Source organism: Coccomyxa subellipsoidea (assembly GCF_000258705.1).
Source record: "Coccomyxa subellipsoidea C-169, whole genome shotgun sequence".
Classification (NCBI taxonomy): domain Eukaryota; kingdom Viridiplantae; phylum Chlorophyta; class Trebouxiophyceae; family Coccomyxaceae; genus Coccomyxa; species Coccomyxa subellipsoidea.
In genome coordinates this window covers 2,149,467-2,167,496 of record NW_005178040.1, presented here as the reverse complement: position 1 = coordinate 2,167,496, position 18,030 = coordinate 2,149,467, and the positions used below count along the sequence as shown (strand labels likewise).

At 53.4% G+C, this 18,030-nt stretch overlaps 4 protein-coding genes across 4 annotated transcripts; 2 read left to right on the top strand and 2 right to left on the bottom strand.

Moving 5' to 3' along the window:
- Positions 1 to 2,366: 2,366 nt before the first annotated feature.
- COCSUDRAFT_61053 (hypothetical protein) lies at positions 2,367 to 2,838 on the bottom strand (the record flags this gene model as incomplete). Its single annotated transcript, XM_005650544.1, has 2 exons — positions 2,367 to 2,599; positions 2,820 to 2,838. The coding sequence occupies 2 exons, from the start codon at positions 2,836 to 2,838 to the stop codon at positions 2,367 to 2,369; spliced, it is 252 nt and encodes an 83-aa protein (XP_005650601.1).
- A 1,870-nt stretch (positions 2,839 to 4,708) lies between these two features.
- COCSUDRAFT_61052 (hypothetical protein) lies at positions 4,709 to 7,616 on the top strand (the record flags this gene model as incomplete). The annotated part of the gene is made up of 7 exons (XM_005650543.1): positions 4,709 to 4,774; positions 4,884 to 4,982; positions 5,313 to 5,495; positions 5,828 to 5,997; positions 6,338 to 6,605; positions 7,040 to 7,177; positions 7,455 to 7,616. 7 exons carry the CDS (start codon positions 4,709 to 4,711, stop codon positions 7,614 to 7,616), a joined length of 1,086 nt encoding a protein of 361 aa, XP_005650600.1.
- A 1,329-nt stretch (positions 7,617 to 8,945) lies between these two features.
- COCSUDRAFT_4945 (acyltransferase-domain-containing protein) lies at positions 8,946 to 11,064 on the bottom strand (the record flags this gene model as incomplete). The annotated part of the gene is made up of 5 exons (XM_005650542.1): positions 8,946 to 9,113; positions 9,462 to 9,720; positions 10,090 to 10,355; positions 10,709 to 10,778; positions 10,889 to 11,064. Coding segments are annotated over 5 exons (939 nt in total), but the record flags the coding sequence as incomplete, so codon positions are not given.
- A 1,108-nt stretch (positions 11,065 to 12,172) lies between these two features.
- Positions 12,173 to 16,398, top strand: COCSUDRAFT_46474 (FAD-binding domain-containing protein). The gene is made up of 10 exons (XM_005650541.1): positions 12,173 to 12,369; positions 12,480 to 12,597; positions 12,698 to 12,793; positions 12,899 to 13,040; positions 13,313 to 13,456; positions 13,598 to 13,710; positions 13,928 to 14,119; positions 14,778 to 14,901; positions 15,239 to 15,509; positions 15,781 to 16,398. Exons 1-10 carry the CDS (start codon positions 12,248 to 12,250, stop codon positions 15,923 to 15,925), a joined length of 1,467 nt encoding a protein of 488 aa, XP_005650598.1. The 5' UTR covers positions 12,173 to 12,247; the 3' UTR covers positions 15,926 to 16,398.
- Positions 16,399 to 18,030: the final 1,632 nt, after the last annotated feature.

Genomic DNA, 18,030 nt, shown 5'->3' with positions numbered 1-18,030 from the left:
ACCGCTCAGAGGCTCCTGCCGCCTGGATGCTGCTTGCACTGCGTCTTTAAAATTTTTGAGGGGCAAACTGACACTCCAGACAGCCATTTGTGGCTTTCCCTTTGTAGCCCAGCAGCTTGCAGAAGCGCTCTAGCCTCCGTTTGTTCATGTCCGTGTCGGCTACATCTTGTGATGACTGGCGAGTCCGTGCTCCAGCGTGCCTCCAGTTGCGCACATGTCCTGGCGCGTGGGTGACAAGGTTGTGAGCGAGTGCTTCTGTCTCTACAATCTTTATCTTTGGAGAGGTTGATGCAGGTTGGGGTGCAGTAGTAGATTCCGGTGCCGTAGCATCCCTTCTCTACCTTGCAGGACCCGATGAGCTCACGGTCGCTTTCAGCGGCTGAGAGGGTTTGTTGGGTGGGGCAGTCTCTCACAGGAGCTGCTCCGGGGGAAGAGTGATGCCTGGCACTGAGGGCAGCAGCATGGCTCGGCGCATCTGGCAATTTGCGCTTTCCTGAGTAGCGGCTAGGCCTAGCGTTGGGGTGCAGAAGTGTGAGAAGTGGGAACGCGAAAAAATTGAGGGACAAACCACTGGGTGTGTTGCAATGGCTTAAGGGCATGTCAGACATGTACCCCAGCGAATTTGTCGCTGGGTGCCTTGCTGCGGAAGCGGGCACCCTGCATCTTTGTGTTGAGGCTTGCTGTAAATGACAGCAGCAAGGGCCGGGCTGCCGAGCGCACGTGCGCGCTCAGCCGGTGGGGGATGCATGCTTAGGATGGAACTTTTTTCAGTAGTTTTTATGACGGGGCGGGCGTGCCGCTTGTGGCATGCCGCCCCGGACTGCATTTGGGGCGCATGAAGAGCCGAAGCATTGTGCGCTGTCTTGATCCAGGCGCGCTGTATACTCCAGGCTTTTGGGCCAGCAGCTAGGCTGTAGTTATCCGCCGCAAGCTGGCGGCAGCTCTTGAAGGGGGTCCCTGGCGTCATTTTCTGGCTGCTTTTTGCCGGCGCCGGCTGCGGCTTCCGCCCTTCAGAGCTGCCGCGTGCAGAGAACATGTCTCTGCATCTGGGAGGGCTCATATGGGCTCCAAGAGCCCAGCATTCTCCTGTGCATCAAAGCGTGCGCGCTGCCTCGGCCGCTGACTGCCGTGCTGAGCTGTTGTGAGTGCCGCATCGCTGCATAGGAGGCGGCGGTGATTTTGTTGGGCATTACTTATTTCCCATATGGATTCGGCAAAGCCGGGCCTCTGTCGGATGACTGTCGTTCCCAAGTACTGGACGTATGATTTCTTCCTGCTGGACACTTTGCTGATGGCCAGAGCGGCGCAAACAGCCTAGTCACTGGGGGACGACAGGAACAAGCACAGTGCGCAAACTCCATGGTGAATTACATTATGTACGTGCACTGTCCTCGCATGACATGATATCTTGCATCACTTTTGAACAAATTTCAGTTCTGTCTGCAGAAGGGGGTGACCAGGCATGTATAGGGGCACCAACTAGAGGGTGCTGCGGCCCCAAGAAGTCTGTTCTAGACAGCAAGGCAGGCGGCCGATGACAGTGGTTGGTCAATGTGTGGCTGATACAACTCATTGATTGGGATATTGTTGGACAGGGCACTGCATAGGTCAAGGTTTGCATATTTTCTCTATCGTGGTTGTGTGCTGAAGATCCATCTTCTGAACCGGCGATGCTTGATTTGATGACAAGCTCTCACTGCGCTAGCGCAATAAGAGAGTTGATCTGAATAGGGACAACTAGTTGAACCAGGCGTCCGCTAGAATTGAGGTTCCAGGGAGCTATACTAAAGTATCTCATGGTGCAATTGGCGCCATACAAGGAGACTTGGGAGCTCTCAATCTTGAGACTATGGCTGGGTCTTCTTTCAATTATTCTATTACTATCAATGTCGTTCACAAAACGCTAGAACTGCGCTTGTCAGTCATGTGTACGAGTGCATCGGTCTGTACGTGACGTTTGAGCTTCACGCTGTGACAAAGCTCTGATTGTGACATGCTAAATACTATTATAGGTGGATTCGAGAATATCCGCTTGATCAAGATAATGTCTCAGGCATGCCGATTTTGTGCCAAGGTGAGGTCACTGTGATTTCAACAGCACTTCTCAGCTAGCTGCAGCAAGTCTTGATCGGGCATCTGTGCATTCCAGACACTGCATGTCTTGCATCTTCAAAAGTCGGTGTCTTCCAGCTCTACAACTGCAGTCAATCTCAACTGAAATCATCAGACTGCTCTTCCAACATGAACCACGAGCTATCTTGCCTGGGATGTCCCAAGCATATTCCAGCACAACTTTTCCCAAACCGGGAAGCATGCGCAACAACATGCTTTTGTAATCTGGCAACAGAAATATGAGCCTCCTGCCATCACCCAGACTTGGGCATGACCGTCGTCCCTGAGCTGCTGTTCCTAAACATGAACAGCGAGAAGACAACGAAAGAGGAGTAGTAAAGAATGGCCTGAGGCGCGCCCACGATGCCAAACTTGGACCAGTATTCTGGCCTCTCTTTGGCGCCTGCCCGGCCACTCCCCTGATCCCCTTTAGCCATGCTTTCATCCACACCAGCATCCTCTGCCGTCCAGTAGCTTGCTCCAAGGTCTGCACAGGAGCATCAGAGATTGAGTATGTTCGGCAGAGGTTGCAGCTCATGCAGGTGCGGAGATTGTGAGAGGTGGAGAGGCAGCAGGCATGCTGCTTATCTAGTCTAGTCCTGGCAGCAGTGTAGGTTTATTTGGAACAGAGCACAGAAGCTGTGCATGATAATTTCTGTTGAGAGTCATTGTCACGCATGGTTGTGCAGCATTGAGCAATACCACACCTGCCATTTCTGAGTTCATGTCTCCATGTTGTGGGAAGCCACTGCTCAGCTGCATGCCTTCATCTTCCTCATCATGACTTGTTTCCTCCACATTGACGACTTTTCTGCTGATCTTTGAGGAGAATCTAGTTGTCGCTTCTGCGGCCAGGTGCCTGTGTAGAGGACCTGTTTGTTGTAGTTCCCTAGCGGCTCTGCGAGGGTGCTGACCCATTATCATAGCAGGTGCACTGATGCACAGCAAGGTTATCAGCACTGCCGTCATAAAGAGCGCCTGCTGGCTCATCGCGGTCTTCTTTATTAGACCTCTTTCGCTGGGCTTCCACGTCAAGATGCTTCCCTGCTTTACAGCAATATACGTGGTTAAGTCAGGATCAGATTGATTAATAGTGTGTTTGCTCAACTGACAAAATCTCACGACTTCTCATGCAATTGTGCTGCATGCAGCTCTGGATAAAGCAAGAGTGAGATTGGTGGAACACGGTAGATGCCGTGACAGAGAGACTGACCAGCACGCTGCCCAAACAGTATTTCGCAGGACCTATGACGTTGATGTTAGTCTGGATGTACCTTTGAAAACAACTCGGGCATTAAGCTTTCCTGGAAGCACAAATAAAACCTCCCAATATCTCCGTGTGGAGAACGCCTCCACGACCCTTTGTCTACGGCAAGCCGTTGTCGCTCTGATGTGAATAAGACGTTACTTGATCAATGCGTCCGTCTTTGACATGCAGCGATCAGGGCGTAGAGTTCTGCAACCTCTTCAATTCGAAATTCTAGCGCCAGAAATGTTGAGCCCAAATGCAGTGCCCAGAGATCGGGCAGCGGGCAATTTTCACCACCTAAAATTAGAATGAACAGCAGGCTGCACTCGACAAAACTAGGTTGGTTGGAGCTCTCCCGCCGAAAAGAAAAAGCAGATGAAGTGGTTTTGTAGCCTTTGATTAATATATTCAACACAGCTTTGACAACATGAGATTCCGTGTGCACCGCGTGGGTGCTCGGTCGAAGAGGAGACGCTCAGCCCCGCTGGACAGCCTTAGTCTTTGTGTGAGCGATATCATCTATATTCTTTAGATCGATCATAGAACAGATCGATCTCTGCTTAAGGACTTCTGGCACAAATCTGGGGTGTCGGAACCTGGGAACATCCTCCTGAAACATCCTACCTGTTCGTGTGCAGGGCTTCTTCGTGTGTATCATTCAAATCGCAGCAGCTGCAGTCTTACCAGCTTTGACGTTTCTATGGGTGAGCTACCTTCTTCTGGCCTCTGTGTGCCTTCCAAATCATGTACAAAACTGTTCAAGGTCAAGCTCCCTAGTCAACCCCCTGTTTCCTTCTCATCGTGAGGTCTGTATGCAGGTGTTCAATGGGCACATGCGCTGGTCCATAGAGTCATTTGTCCATTGGGGGATATCCACACTGGTTGGATTGCTGGTGCATTCTGCCCCACCATATCCTTACCATTCTAAAATCAGATATCCCCTGCCTGATGATTGCACCCTTTCGGAGATGCTGCAGCTGCCAGCTAAGATAAAACACACTGTGCAGGGTATCATTGCTCTGGCAAGCGGGAATGCTGGATGGCTGTCTTTGCATGTTGTCTTGGGGGGACTTGCAGCTGCTGCCCTGACAGCGCATGATGCCGCAAACTTTGCTCTGCTGGAGTTCAGGTGCAGAGGCTGGCCTCATCTGACCTTCATCACGTTACAGAAATGCGCACACTGGTTATACGCGTGTCACACTGATGTTCCGCTTTCAATCAGAGAACCCAAGGCTGCGGGGCAATGGCAGCTCGTGCTGGTGCTGGTGAAAGGGCAGCTCTAATTTGCACAGAGGTTTGGCACGGTAAGAACTGAAGATCTTGTGTTGCTTTCCTTGCAGATGCACAATGCACCAGGCTGCCTTTTCAGGCTGCTCATCCTGCGCATGTGCTGCTGCGGACCTCTGCACGCGGGTCAGCCTCGCTCAAAACGCTGACCTCAATTCTTACAGCTTGTCGCAGCACGCCAAGAACATGTGCCGGCATCTGTTGCTCAAAATTACTAATTTTTCCTGACTTGCAGGCGGATCTGGACATTGCACCGGGGTGTGCCGGGTGCAGCGCGCCGTCCACAAACTTCTGCACCAAGTTTGACAGCAACAGAATTATAGTCGCTGTGACGGTGCGAACCCAACATCTCTGGAGATACCTCATGACAGATGTGCGGGGCATGACAAGGGTGTAATGGCCATCAAAGAAGTAGTCTGCTAGAGTATAGTCTGTGCGCTTTCTATGTAAGCTCTTGGCAGCTGACAATGGGTGGGGCAGAGATGCGGCCAATGTTGACTGATGCAAGTGCCGCATGTGCCGCTGACACATGTCAGCAATGACTAATGCTGGCGACATCTTGAATCAAGATGACAAATGTGGTCACCGAAGAGCACTTGGCCAGCTGGCAAGCTCTCAATCTGATACAATTCTGGATGAAGCGAGTCCAAATTTGGGCGTGCAGGCCATTGTGACCCTGCTATCAATGGCGGCGCCGGTGGTGATCAGCCTCTTAGCGCTGCTGCGGCAAGAGAGCGTGCGCAGCGTGCAGAGCGCGCGCGTCCGCGCAGCACGCTCCAGCCTCGCGGATCAGCTGCGGCTGCTGGAGGAGGGACGGCCCCTGACGCTGCACGCCAACGCCCTCGCTGTGCGCCCCTGCACCCACCGCTTGCTTTTCATTCACCTGTACTGCCTTTACAGAAGTAGCTGAGACCAATGGGCAACCGATGGAAGGTGCTGCTTATCCTGCCTCTGGAGAAACTATACACAGCGCTGCTTATAGGGCCCTCACAAAGATGCCAGGACACACAGGTGGCTGCTCTTGCAGCCATGCAGGAGTTATCCGTAACTCTGCGACCCGGAAACTCGGTTTCGAAGGAGAGCAGGAAGCGACAGCACTATTTGAGGCCATGATGTCGCACTGGCTCGGGACAGTCTGACAGCAGCACGGAGTTTCTGAGGCAGGGCTGGTGCGCACAGGGGAGCATCGGAGTGCTGCGGGACAGCGGGGATGCGGCGAGCATGCAGCTGGCCGACAAGGCTGTGGCAGCATTTCAAAAGGCTGCTGGCAGCGCCAAGACCGCAGTCAAGGAGGCCGTTAGTGACATGCCGCATGCCCCTGCAGAACACACCATCGATATCCATGCGGGGTATAGCGCGCTTGTCCCGACTAAGACATGAGGGGCATCTGCATAGAATTCTTACAACAAACATCATTGCTCTTTGAGGGCCCCACCAAAGGGCCCGCCATCATTTGCAGTGCAAGGTGTGCACGCAGGAGGGGCGTTCATTGTGCAAGGCGATTTGCAGCCCATGCGACTGCAGAGCTGCTTGTCTTGGACAGAGGCCGAATATGCCCGTTGGTTCCTAGCATGCGTCACACCCACATTCAAGTCAAACCAGGGCCATGAGTCATGCAACGGCATGCTGGATGAGCTTTTTTCTGGGCCGATCGAGCAACTTCTTATGGAACTCTGCTTTGCTTTGCAGCGGTGTGCAGCAGCAGGAGCAGACGTCGTCTGGGCTGCTGGGGCGATCCCTCTACCGGCCGCCCGGCGCGCAAGTGAGTAATGTTAGCAGCATCGCAGAGGAGGACTCGCTAAGCCGCAGCCCCTCTCTGGGGCCGCCCAGCAGGAAATCATCCACGCTCAGCATGCGCTCATCTCTGGCCTCCAACCCGCTGCTGCGCTCGTCCACTGACTTCTCTGCCAAGATTTCCAGCCCCCTGCAGCGCCCCAGCCACCTCCACACACTCCTGGTGAGGTCTCCTCCTCCACCCTTGCCCCAACGTTGCTAATTCCTTTGCAGCTCTCTGCACAAGGTAGGCAACATGAATACAGCCCTGCAGCTCAAACACCAGCCTTTGGCAGATAGTCGTGCGGTATATGGATTGTCCCTGCTTTAGAGGCCTTGCTAGATAAGCTGCATATGCTGCTTCTCCTGCAGCATGCGCTAGGTAGTGAGGGTGCTTGAGGAAGATCTGCTCAGCAACTGCATTTGTGGGTCCACACCAAAATTGAGTATAGGCTTAATCCTTCTCTTGCGGCTGTGTCTCTGCCGGGTCCACCCAGGGGTTGTCCCAGTAGGAAGTATCTACTCGGATTCCCCTCCTGTTACATGCTGTGTTCCCCGTTAATGCAGCAGTACTTCTGTGGATCATCACTATGAGTAATCAATCGGTTTGCATGACAGGAGCCGGTGACCATGCTGGACAGCCCGCTGAGCACGCACAGCTTCATCCTGCCGGGCGAGAGTGACGCGATGGATCACAGCGCGCAGTCCAGCCCGGGAGCGCCTATGTCACTGCAGCAGGACGGCACCCCCACCAAGGTGACCCGCCCTGTGGACCCACCCCGAGACGGGGTGTAGCATGCAGGGGATATACAGTGCTGCGGCTTTGCCATTGCTCATGGATGAGGGAAGAAGTGGCACAGTGAATTGCATGCAACGTCTGTCTTGCAAGACACTCACCCTCTTCAGCAACGAACTACAATAAATTGATGCGGCTGCTGATGGCGCACAAAAAGGAGAGGTGTTCAGTGCTACACGGCATTGCACACAAGGCTGTGGAATGCTGCGCGATCTGATCAATGGGATGTGTTTGCAGCGGCACCACAAGAGCAAGAAGCACCACAAGGAGAGGCCGCAGAGGCAGGAGGCGCTCGCGGCAATGAGCGGGGCTTATGGCGTGCCCATCGAGGAGAGGCCCAGGAAGCAGGTGCCCCAGCAAGACCCCGACGATGACAGCGACGCATCAGGGTACCTGTGACCGCCACTGGCAGCCCCCGATGCATATATTGGCCCTTGTGCAGCAAGCTTACAAGGGGCTCGCCACAAACAGCACCAAAGATGAAAGATCAAGGGATGTACGTGAACATCGGCAATTTTGAATGTATTTGATTTAAATCTGATCAAACTTGATCTAAATTTGGATGCACTGCAGGCATGCGCCTCTGCAGCATCTTTGAAATTTGACGACATTTTATTACCAATGCGCACGGCCATTTGATTCGACCTTGACAACCTAAATTTCATTTTCACTGTACTCTATGATGGACATTTGATCATGATCTGTACGGTCCAATAGATTGCAAGGTGGATAAAAGCGCTTTGCATTGGTCCTTTTTGTGCGGTGGCCACATGCAATCCCATATTCAAGCAGTTTACAAGTGTGGCAACTGGGAGCGCAGCTAAACTATCAACCATTTCCGACATATGTCAAAGAGTACCCTTCTCAATAAGGTTTTCTATATATTACAAGTCCCAACAAATTTTAATGCAAGTTGCGGACAAAGACCCTGTTCAGCAACACAACCAATAACAGAAATTATTCAAGTGGTGCAATCTACACAGCTTGGGGGCAACCCCATGATCAAATGCACCCAGAGCACTGGGCAACTCGGGCCATTCTCACCCTTGCTTCCGCTTGTCTGCCACAACTGACAGAGACATGAGGGCACAACCAATGAAAGCCTCTCTTCTCTCTCTCGCTCGTGACCAGTGTTCCAACATGACAAGACCTGCAGCACGCTTCATGTCGTGGCCCGGCTTACTGGCCGCTGCCGCGCCCCCTCTGTGCCATTCAGGGCATTGGTTGGCGGCTTTGGGGGCCGCGCCGGCGGCTGCGGCCGGATATAGCGGGCGATGCGCTCTCCAAATACCTTGCGCCTTTTCTCGATCAGGTCCGGGTGCTGCACCATACATCAAATCTGAGACAAAGGAGGAAGTGCGGTCCACAGCGAGGCCCGATGGTCATCTCAGGACGTCTGACTCCCTGATACCCCCCTTTCTGTCCCCAATGCACGCATGTCACTCTTTCTGGCACCATACAACCCACTCAAACACAGACGGATGCACCCACTAACACTGCCTCATGGAAAGCTGCTGATGTATCGACTGCATGTACTCTTGACCAACGAGAAAGAGCCCCACGAGCACAATGGGCAAGACAGGGGGCACAAGCGCAGTCAGACTCTCGGAAGGCTCTCTCATCACACTCTTTACATGGACAGTCAGAATTAACCAGAGTGCACGAGCAGTGCAGGGCAAGGCACTGCCGTGACTTGAGGGGAAGCCAGCGCACCTTGACGCCGAGGGTGTAGTACTTGAGGTAGCCGTCCCAGGGCGCCACCTGCAGCTTGGCGCGCTCGGCAATCATCTTCTGCACGCGCTCCGCAAACTGCTGCGCGTTCTCCTCCGGCAGCTTCGTCTGCGGCTCCAGGAAATACACGTCGCACACCACCGCCCAGCTCGTCATCAGCTTCCCCTGCGCGCGCGCATTCCACCCTTGTTTTACCCCCACGACCCTAAACTTCTGCAATGTTTTCACCACCTTGCTAGCCCTCACTGCTTGTGCAGGCACCATCCAATGCAGCGGTTGTGCTTTGCCTCCGCTCTGAGCAGTGCATGCACTCACACAGGAGCTCCTTGAGACATCAAGTCGCCTGCCACGGCCGAAGCAGGTGGCCCACGGTGAGGGAATCAGCATGCATGACCGTGATGCCACGCCCGAAAGGACAGCATCATATTGGTGTGTACTGCAGCCCTGCTGCTGGCTGTAAAATGCAACGATTTGTTGCAGGGGACGTGATGACAGGCTGGGAGGGGGCTGCACCAGGTGGGCGGTGAAGGACTGGCGCTTGGAGTTCCAGAAGGCGTCGACGAAGATCTTGTTGTACTTGATGGCGATGGGGCACACGGTGGCGCCCAGGTCAAAGGCGCCGCGCTTGAACATGACGCAGTACTCATTGTTCACGCAGGTGCCCTCCGGGAATATCAGCAGCGGCGTCGTGTCGGCCGCCTGCACGTGCGCCTTCATGCGCTCCGCCACTATCAGCCGATCCTTCACCTGAGCTTTGCAGCAATGTTGACGCCTTTTAACTCCATATGATAGTAGCATGTGTCTACATCTTGCTTTTGATTAGCAAAGCATGTGCCAAAGAGACAAAGCATGAGCCAAAGTGACAAAGGGTGATGGGAATGAGGACAGCACAGTCGATATACTGTCCGGTAAGGACCTGTGCAGCAACGATCAGTCCTGGCGCCATGGTCGCGGAGCAAGACGCATTCAAACGCAGATTGAATCCTGCTTGGCAGCCATGGTGAATAGACTGCGGGGTGCTCTGTGCACAGGTGGGCTTTCAACCTCGGCAAATTTTGGACATCCTTGAAGCTTGCTGCAGTATGCAAATCAGAGGAAGGAGGCGGGCTCAATTAAGGGGCGCGCCTCGGTGCGGTTGAACCAGAGGCAGCCGAGGCAGTTGAGGACCTGGGTCTGCAGGAAGCCGACCCAGCCGGGGTGCAGCTGCATGATGACGGCGAAGGGCGAGTAGGCGCACAGGATGATGTAGTCGATCATGGACGTGTGGTTGCACACCCACACATGGTTGGGGCGGTTGACCGGGCGCGGCCCGTGATAGCGCACCACTCCTGTCCAGGAGGCCACAAACATCTGGCACTGGAACTGCACCAGCGACTGCTCCCAGCGCGACCGCCGCGCATGGTCCGACTGCACGCCATGCAAGTGGTCACTTCTCAGTCTCATGTGGTGATGCATTTTCGCGGAGCTGTGTTGGCAGGGTGAGTGCTCAGATAGTACAATCTGGGCGCTGAATGTGATTTTTGATGGGCCCATTATGTGTCAAAGGCACCCTAAGAATGTACATCCAGGTGCCATAGCATTGCACCACTTTAAGGCCCAGACACTGCCCGTAAGGAGTGCAGAGATAAGGTTAAGGGCTCAGAAGTGCCATTGCGCACAAGGGGGTTGCCTGGCGAGGCTTTCCTTCTATTTGACAGTGTGCCCATTGCGTTGCACCGCCTGGAATAACGGAATAATATGGACGATGAGTGGAGGCCCACCTTGAAGATTGCATGGACAGCGAAGAACAAAATGAAGAAGATGATGAAGCCGCCCAGCAGTACGATCAGCCTGCAGAGCACAACATTTTGCATCAATTCTGAGTATGTGAAGCAATTGACATTACTGTATTTGACGGACATAGGCGCCAAATTCACACAACAGAGTGCAGGATGGCTCACCTCAAAGGAAAGAGTATTAGGTAGCGGACAACCATGCCCACAGCCCACAAGGGGAACAAGTAGATGTTCCAGTTCCAGGGGTCAGTCGACTGGGACTGGAAGCAGCGCAGAAATGAGTCATCCACAATTGCGGCCGCTGCATCTTGTACCAGAGGACTGATGTCAAGCAGGTCCCGCCTGCAGACATTAGCATGATGTGAGACCGGTTTGTTGTGCGCCAACATTTGCTGACATGACATGCATGACCCACACATGATGCAGAACCATAAATGCATCGAAGAGGGACTCAGACGCACAGCATGGAGCTGGACTCGTGAGACAATCGTTTCTCCTCTGATTTGACCACATAGTCCTGCAGTCACAAAAAGAATCTGAGAGGGAAAGCACGTCCTACTTCATTGAGTGCATCAATCTCACTTTTCACAGATCCATTACCTCGATCGTGTTTTCAACTTTACTCTCCCGGTTTGCCGAGTGCTTGGTTCTGGACACCTCATAATCAAATTCTCGCAGGTCAGCCTGGCTCAACTCCCTATGCCTCAACCTGCTCAAAATAAAATCACAATCAGCGCAGTAGCTCCAGGTCCATCAGTTGAACAGGAGGACAATAAGAGGATGGGAAGCATCAATCTGCAGTGGCCACCGCACAGGTGTCATCGATGCTGAAAGACAGTTCAGAGATCATTCAGAATGCCACTTACCCCGACATAGCTCCTGAGAAAGCCCTGCTCGCCGCAGCACGCCGTGGATCTATTTCAGATTCGACCATTTAACAATATATTGCGGTGCTTCCATGAACTAGTGGGTTCGCTTGCTACCCAGTAAAGCCATGCCATCCGTCACGAGCCATCAAGTATGTGCAAATTATATACTGATGAAGATGGACGTTGAATATCTCTGGCACCTTTCAATAGTGATGGACAGCCAGGCTTAAATCGATGACCTTCTGCATCTGTCTGGAGTAACAACTTTGGGCCAGGAGGGGACTATTATGACGTCGACCCTAGCCGAGGAAAGGGTCGACATGGAAGATTTCAAGTCAACTGCACGTTCTCAGCAGACGAATGCAAGATCATCAGAATCGAAGTGCTAGTTGGTAACCTGTATGTTTTATCCATTGGGAAATTTAGATTCTGCCAAGCAATTCTTCGTCCTGGCTTCTCGATGTCTGATCTGTTGGACTAGAGATCTGGAAACAGCATATTCATCGTGCTCTGAATGATCTGCGCGAGCTTAGTCACCCTTTGATTCCCACATGTGAAGTGTCCAACTCCTAGTATGCTTGCTAGAAATATAGCACAGAGACTCGCAAAAGCGAGCGGCCTGCATGGGTGGTGGGCTGTGCGTCATGGATCCACAATGCCCCTGATTCGGGATCCCAGCTATGCAAGGGTTGAAAGCAGTGATATTGATTACTTTCGCGGCCTGCTTGGAGACACCGGGGTCATCACCGACAGTACAGCTTTGCAAGCTCTGAACCAGTGTGTCTTTCATTTACCTTTTGAAAAGATGCAAAGTGACTTTGATGATGATGTCAAAGGATATCAAGTAGTCTGACCCCATTGCCAATTGAGGGATACCCTGATGACAGGGACTGGATGGGGAAGTACGAGGGGAAGAGCACTGTTGCCCTTCGGCCCAAGTCTACAGAGCAGGTCTCCAAGATACTCGCGCACTGCAATGCAAGGAGACTGGCCGTCGTGCCACAGGTGGGCATAGTCATTGCACCTCTTCGTGTTCCCTTCTCCTCGCGCTCAAATTGATGCACCCCTGGTCAACTTTGATATGAAGGATTCTATGTGCTGGCAGGGAGGCAATACTGGATTGGTAGGAGGGAGCGTACCTCTCTTCGATGAGATCGTCCTCACCACAACCAATTTAAATCGTATCATCTCCTTTGACGAGGTGCGCACCCTCTCCAACGCTGCACTACATATCAGAACCTTGTTCACAAACATGCTGCATGTCCCCATAGAGAGGACAATTAAGCTGCCGTGTTGTGTCTGGCAGGTAAGCGGGACGCTGGTGTGCGAGTCTGGGTGCATTCTGGAGGAATTGGACCGCCATGTGGGGGGTCATGGATTCACCATGCCACTTGATCTGGGCGCCAAGGGCAGCTGCCAGATTGGCGGCAACGTCTCCACCAATGCCGGTGCGCCAGACACAAAATTCACTCTGCGCTGCTTGGCCTTCTTTCTGCATGACCAACATCGCCCTCTACTCCCAGTAGAATCAGTGGTGGCAGGACTATCTCGCTTGCATGTGCATTGGGCGGTGTTGAGCGAGTGTGGGCATTACATTTGAAGGGCTCATTAGATGGTTCTGGTACAGCGGTGATTGTTCTCAACTGCTTTGTCCATGGTGGCCACAGTAATAAGTAGTCAACAAAAGTAGTCTTGAAGAGTGATCTGCGATGGCTGCCAGGTGGGCTTCGGCTGTTGCGGTACGGTAGCCTGCACGGCACAGTGCTGGGGCTGGAGGCCGTGCTGGCGGATGGGACAATCGTCGACACATTACAAACGCTGCGCAAAGACAACACCGGCTACGATCTCAAACAGCTCTTCATTGGTGCGCTTGCCCGACCATTCCACACCGCAACAAAAGCATTGCCGGGCACTATCTCCTTTATAGATAGATATACTTCATAACCAATAAAATTGACAAACTTAAGGAGAAAAACCTAACTTGATCCTTATTGGCATGGTACAGGTGCGGAGGGAACGCTGGGCGTGGTCACAGCTGTCTCCATCCTGTGCCCGCCGCGGCCGTCGGCGGTGCACGTCAGCTACCTCGCAGTCCCAGACTTTGCAACCATCCAAAAGGTGCGCCCTTGCTGCTGATACTAGTATTCACATCTCTAGGATGCCGCCATGCTAAACGCCTTCCAATGGCGTGACAACATTTCTTTGAGCATCAAGGGATGCCTTCTTACCCTTACCCTTTACCCTGGCTTACTTGGAATGACAGACTTCATCTTGGGTTTCTGTGGGTACAATTGAGGTAATGACCCCAGCAGCCACTGAAGAGGGTGGTGTGTAGGTATTTGTGAGGGCGCGGCAGAAGCTGGGTGAGATCCTGTCGGCCTTCGAGTTCCTGGACCAGCAGTCGCTGGAGCTCACCCTGGAGCACTTGGAGGGCGTGCGCAACCCCCTGCCAGACACCCAAACGCCCTTCTACCTCGTGGTGGAGACCTCCGGCAGCAATGAGGCGCACGACTATGAAAAAATGGAGGTCGGGATCTCTCCACCTTGCACAATGGCCTTCATTAGTCATGCAGTGGTACAATGATGTGAGCGCAGTCTCCTCTTGGACGGGGACTGGGAATGCAAGTGACAACGCTGCAATGAAAGCTTCTCAAAAGCCTGCAAGCATAGATGATTGTTGGTCCCCACAGCGTGGTGGTGTTCGAGAGAGCACAGTCTTATGAAACAGAGTCTCTCATGATGAGGGAGTGGACCTGCATATGAAAAATCTTAGTTATGAAGGCAGCTCAATAGCCTGGGGTCCACTGGTGCAATCAGTGGACCCCCCACTTCCGCTGCCGAGAGAGATCTGTGCGGGGCGGCCCGGAAGGGCCGCCGGCCACACACGGCTGACAACCGGGTCTGCCTGCATACCCACGGAGGCCCCCAGCATCCCCCTGGTGGCCTTCACTCTTGGCATGACCACATTCCTCTTTGTACTTCCCCCCTCCCCCCCTCTCAAGCCTGTGCAAGGTACCCATGCTCAGCAATCCCTGTCAGGGTAGTTCCAGTCATGCGTGATGGCTGTTCGAGACTGGAGCGGAGGCATCAGATGCAACCTTCCAGTGCACCCTTACGGGTCGTGGCTGTTGGCTGTATACATGTTGGTCCCAGTGGTGTGAAGGGAGATTTATTAATGGGTCCAGGGGTTCTTGGAGGAGGTGATGGAGGAGGGGTGGGTGCTGGACGGCACGATAGCGCAAGACAGCACGCAGACGGCCGCCATCTGGGGCCTCAGGGAAGGCATCTCCGTCGCCCTCAAGCACGCAGGTGCCATCCCTTCCTCGACAGCAAACTCCTGTTAGTTGCTGTAGAACAGCAGCTCTCTTTCATCGCCACAAACAGAATGAGTGGATCGACTGTGTCATGCATCTGAAGCGCGCCATGCAGCGGGAAGGCTCCCTTTTGCCCAGACCTTCTTCAATTGCGGCTGGCATTTTGTGGAGCTTGCTTGCATGTTGGTCGTTCTGATGCGCAGAGTCGCTGCGTCCTTCCATGGCCATGCACCAGGAGGGTCAATATGTCCTTACCTTGAGGCTGCACCCTGCAACATCCATGAGGGACACCGAGGGCCGATTCTCATGAGGGGTCTGTGCTGCACCGGCAGGCGCGGTGTACAAGTATGACCTGAGCATGCCGGTGCCGGAGATGTACAGTCTGGTGGAAGAGACCCGGCAGCGGCTGGCGGGGCTGCCAGTGGAGGTGGTGGGCTACGGGCATCTGGGGGACGGCAATCTGCACCTCAACATCTCCACCAAGCACTACGACGAAAACATCCTGAAGCACATCGAGCCGTTCGTGTACGAGTGGACGGCCGCGCGCCGCGGCAGCGTCAGCGCCGAGCACGGCCTCGGCCAGATGAAGGCGGACTGCATCGGGTGAGGGGCTGCAATGTGGTTATAATGCGCACATAAGCTGAGGCCGTTCTGCTGTCATTGTCGTTGGGATTGCTTGCAGGTGTTGAAAACTGTTGGGCACCCAATGATGTCAGCAGAGCGATGAATTTGTTGCGTGACAATCTGTCATCTGTCTGGATGCTTGAAGGATGGCACAACAGTGGCGATGCACGCATTGTCCAGAGCTGTTAGTGCAGGAAAGTCTGAAAGATTAGTGCGTAGACTCTGAACAATGCATGCTGGTGGGGTGCAGGTACACCAAGTCCCAGGAAGCTGTGAAGTTGATGGGACAGATCAAGAGGGTGTTCGATCCAAATGGCATCCTCAATCCCTACAAGGTCCTGCCACAGGATGGGGCGTCCAGAGGCGACCATCACGCAAACGCTATGGCGGCCTAGATTGTGCCACCTTTTTATTCTCTGAATGTGCACCACCCGTTCTTTCAAATTGTGAGATGCTGTATTGAGCATCACTCATAACAATGTACTCCTATATCTAACGTATTCACTGGATATTGTACATGTCCAAATGGACTGATGAGTTCTATAAAAAAAATCTGACTCTGTGATTCCCGCCATGGGGACTCAAGTGCCTTTAGTTGTCTGTTGAAGCCATCTGACAAGTTGGAGTAGAATCGTCGTAAAAGGAATCAACCTGATGTGGGTGTGACCACTAGACATATAACATCTACTAGACGTGCCTTGAAGACACAAGTCTTTCACCAGACGTTCCTCTAGATTTGGCGGTGTACTCAAGCATGAGCATGGCAGGTTTGCTAAAGCTTAGAGAACCATCCGATCGGCTGCTCGACCCACAGCTTGATGAGATGATGCGCAATGGCCCACGGCGGTGGAACAAAGAAGTCCAGATCAGCACCAAGCTTGGCATCTCCGCCTACAACCAGCACCATTCCTTCATCTGATCAGTTAAAGCAAACTCTGTCACATCGACGATATATCTCCGACAGCCTTCTGGCAGAGAGCAATAGCCACTGAGTGCTGGAAATGTCCTGAAGCCCTTCATTAAGGGCCGTCTGAATGTTTGTAAACCCAGTTCAAGTGATGTGATGTCAAGAGTTGCGAGAGAGGTCGGCCGCACCCAGCAGGGGGTTGTCAGCATTGGAGCTGCTCTGCACAGCCTTGGCCACTTGGTCCCGGTGGATCCACCTGACCTCATCCATTTCGCTCCTGTCCACATGCAGCTCATCGCTGGTGGCCTTGGCCACGCACCCTATCATCAGCTCACAAGAGCCGCCGCGGCCTGCAACCAAAACGCCGATGCTCATCTCCCAGCACCAGCATTTCCATAGGCAAAGTTAATCTTCTGGTGGCTGCAAGGCACAGTCGGCATGCCCAACAGCATGTCCAGTTCTGCGCCAGATCGCGGCGAGCCATGGCATGTGCCTGATCAAGTCAATGATCCTTCCTCAATCATGCTTGTAAAATGTCACGGCAGTAGAGGTCAGGTGCAGGGGCACACCGACAGGCCAGGGCTGCGATCCCAGGATTTGAACAGCGCCCACTTGCACGCCAGCCTCCTCCCTCACCTCTCGCTTCACCTGTAACAGTGATTCAAATGTTCCTCGATACAAGCCCTGTGTACTGAGATGACACAACTTGGCGCATTGCCTGATTCCAGGATATTTATCGAGAAGACTCTGGCAATCGGGTACAGGATCTTGGTCATGCGCACCGCTTCCTCGATGGACTCTCCTTGCTCGATGAAGCCGGAGAGGCAGGTCAGGACAGGGCCCCTCCTGCTGAGCGAGCGTGGTCTGCCCAGCAGCGCACTCTGCCCATCTACAGATTCCACCAACATGATCGCCTGCATGTGTGCGCACACGTCCTGACCTGGAGATCTTGCCTAGCACAAAGGGATGCATGCGCAGAGATCCTGCCATTAAATTAGTGACTAGCACAACCAGAGAAGCATGCCACAGATCCTTCCCAAAAAACGCTGAGTAGCACAAAGAGATGCATGTGCACATATCCATCCCTGGCAAATGCACAAGCTCTGCAATGGGGTGACAGGAATGTGAGAGCTGGAGTTGCAGGTCCAGGTGTCATGAGGCGCACCACTGGGTCGGTCCTAGGATATTCCCTGTGAGCCGGGTCCTTCGTGCACTGCCGCTTACTGCCACTCTCTATTGACACTGTCGGCCCGCCACACTTGCCGCAGTACATGTGATTCTGTGCACAGGAAGTTTCCACAGATTGGAGAAGCTTGCATAATGTGATCTATGAACTTGTCAAGCATCAACTGATTCTGGTCATGAAGCTAGACTGAAGTACCTGGTGCCATTGGGCAAGAGCCACAGCATGCCCTGTAATTGCCAACTCTTCGACAGAGAGCTCCGCCATCAGCGAGCGCAGATCCACAAAGTCCAAGTCTCTGCCAGCTTTGAACTCTTCGAGTTGGTCTGCGCTAGGAGCCAGCACCCACTTCCAATTCTTGGTGTCCAATCCTTGCCCCAACAGGTATGGGCTGATGTCAACTTCACCTG

What these genes read in the sequence shown, in the direction of transcription:
- COCSUDRAFT_46474 (XM_005650541.1), top strand. Translation starts at nt 12,248, where the DNA reads ATGCCCCTGATTCGGGATCCCAGCTATGCAAGGGTTGAAAGCAGTGAT. An exon ending in GTATCATCTCCTTTGACGAG is followed by an intron (nt 12,794 to 12,898) that starts GTGCGCACCCTC and finishes TGTGTCTGGCAG; the next exon opens with GTAAGCGGGACGCTGGTGTG. An exon ending in ACGACTATGAAAAAATGGAG is followed by an intron (nt 14,120 to 14,777) that starts GTCGGGATCTCT and finishes TAATGGGTCCAG; the next exon opens with GGGTTCTTGGAGGAGGTGAT.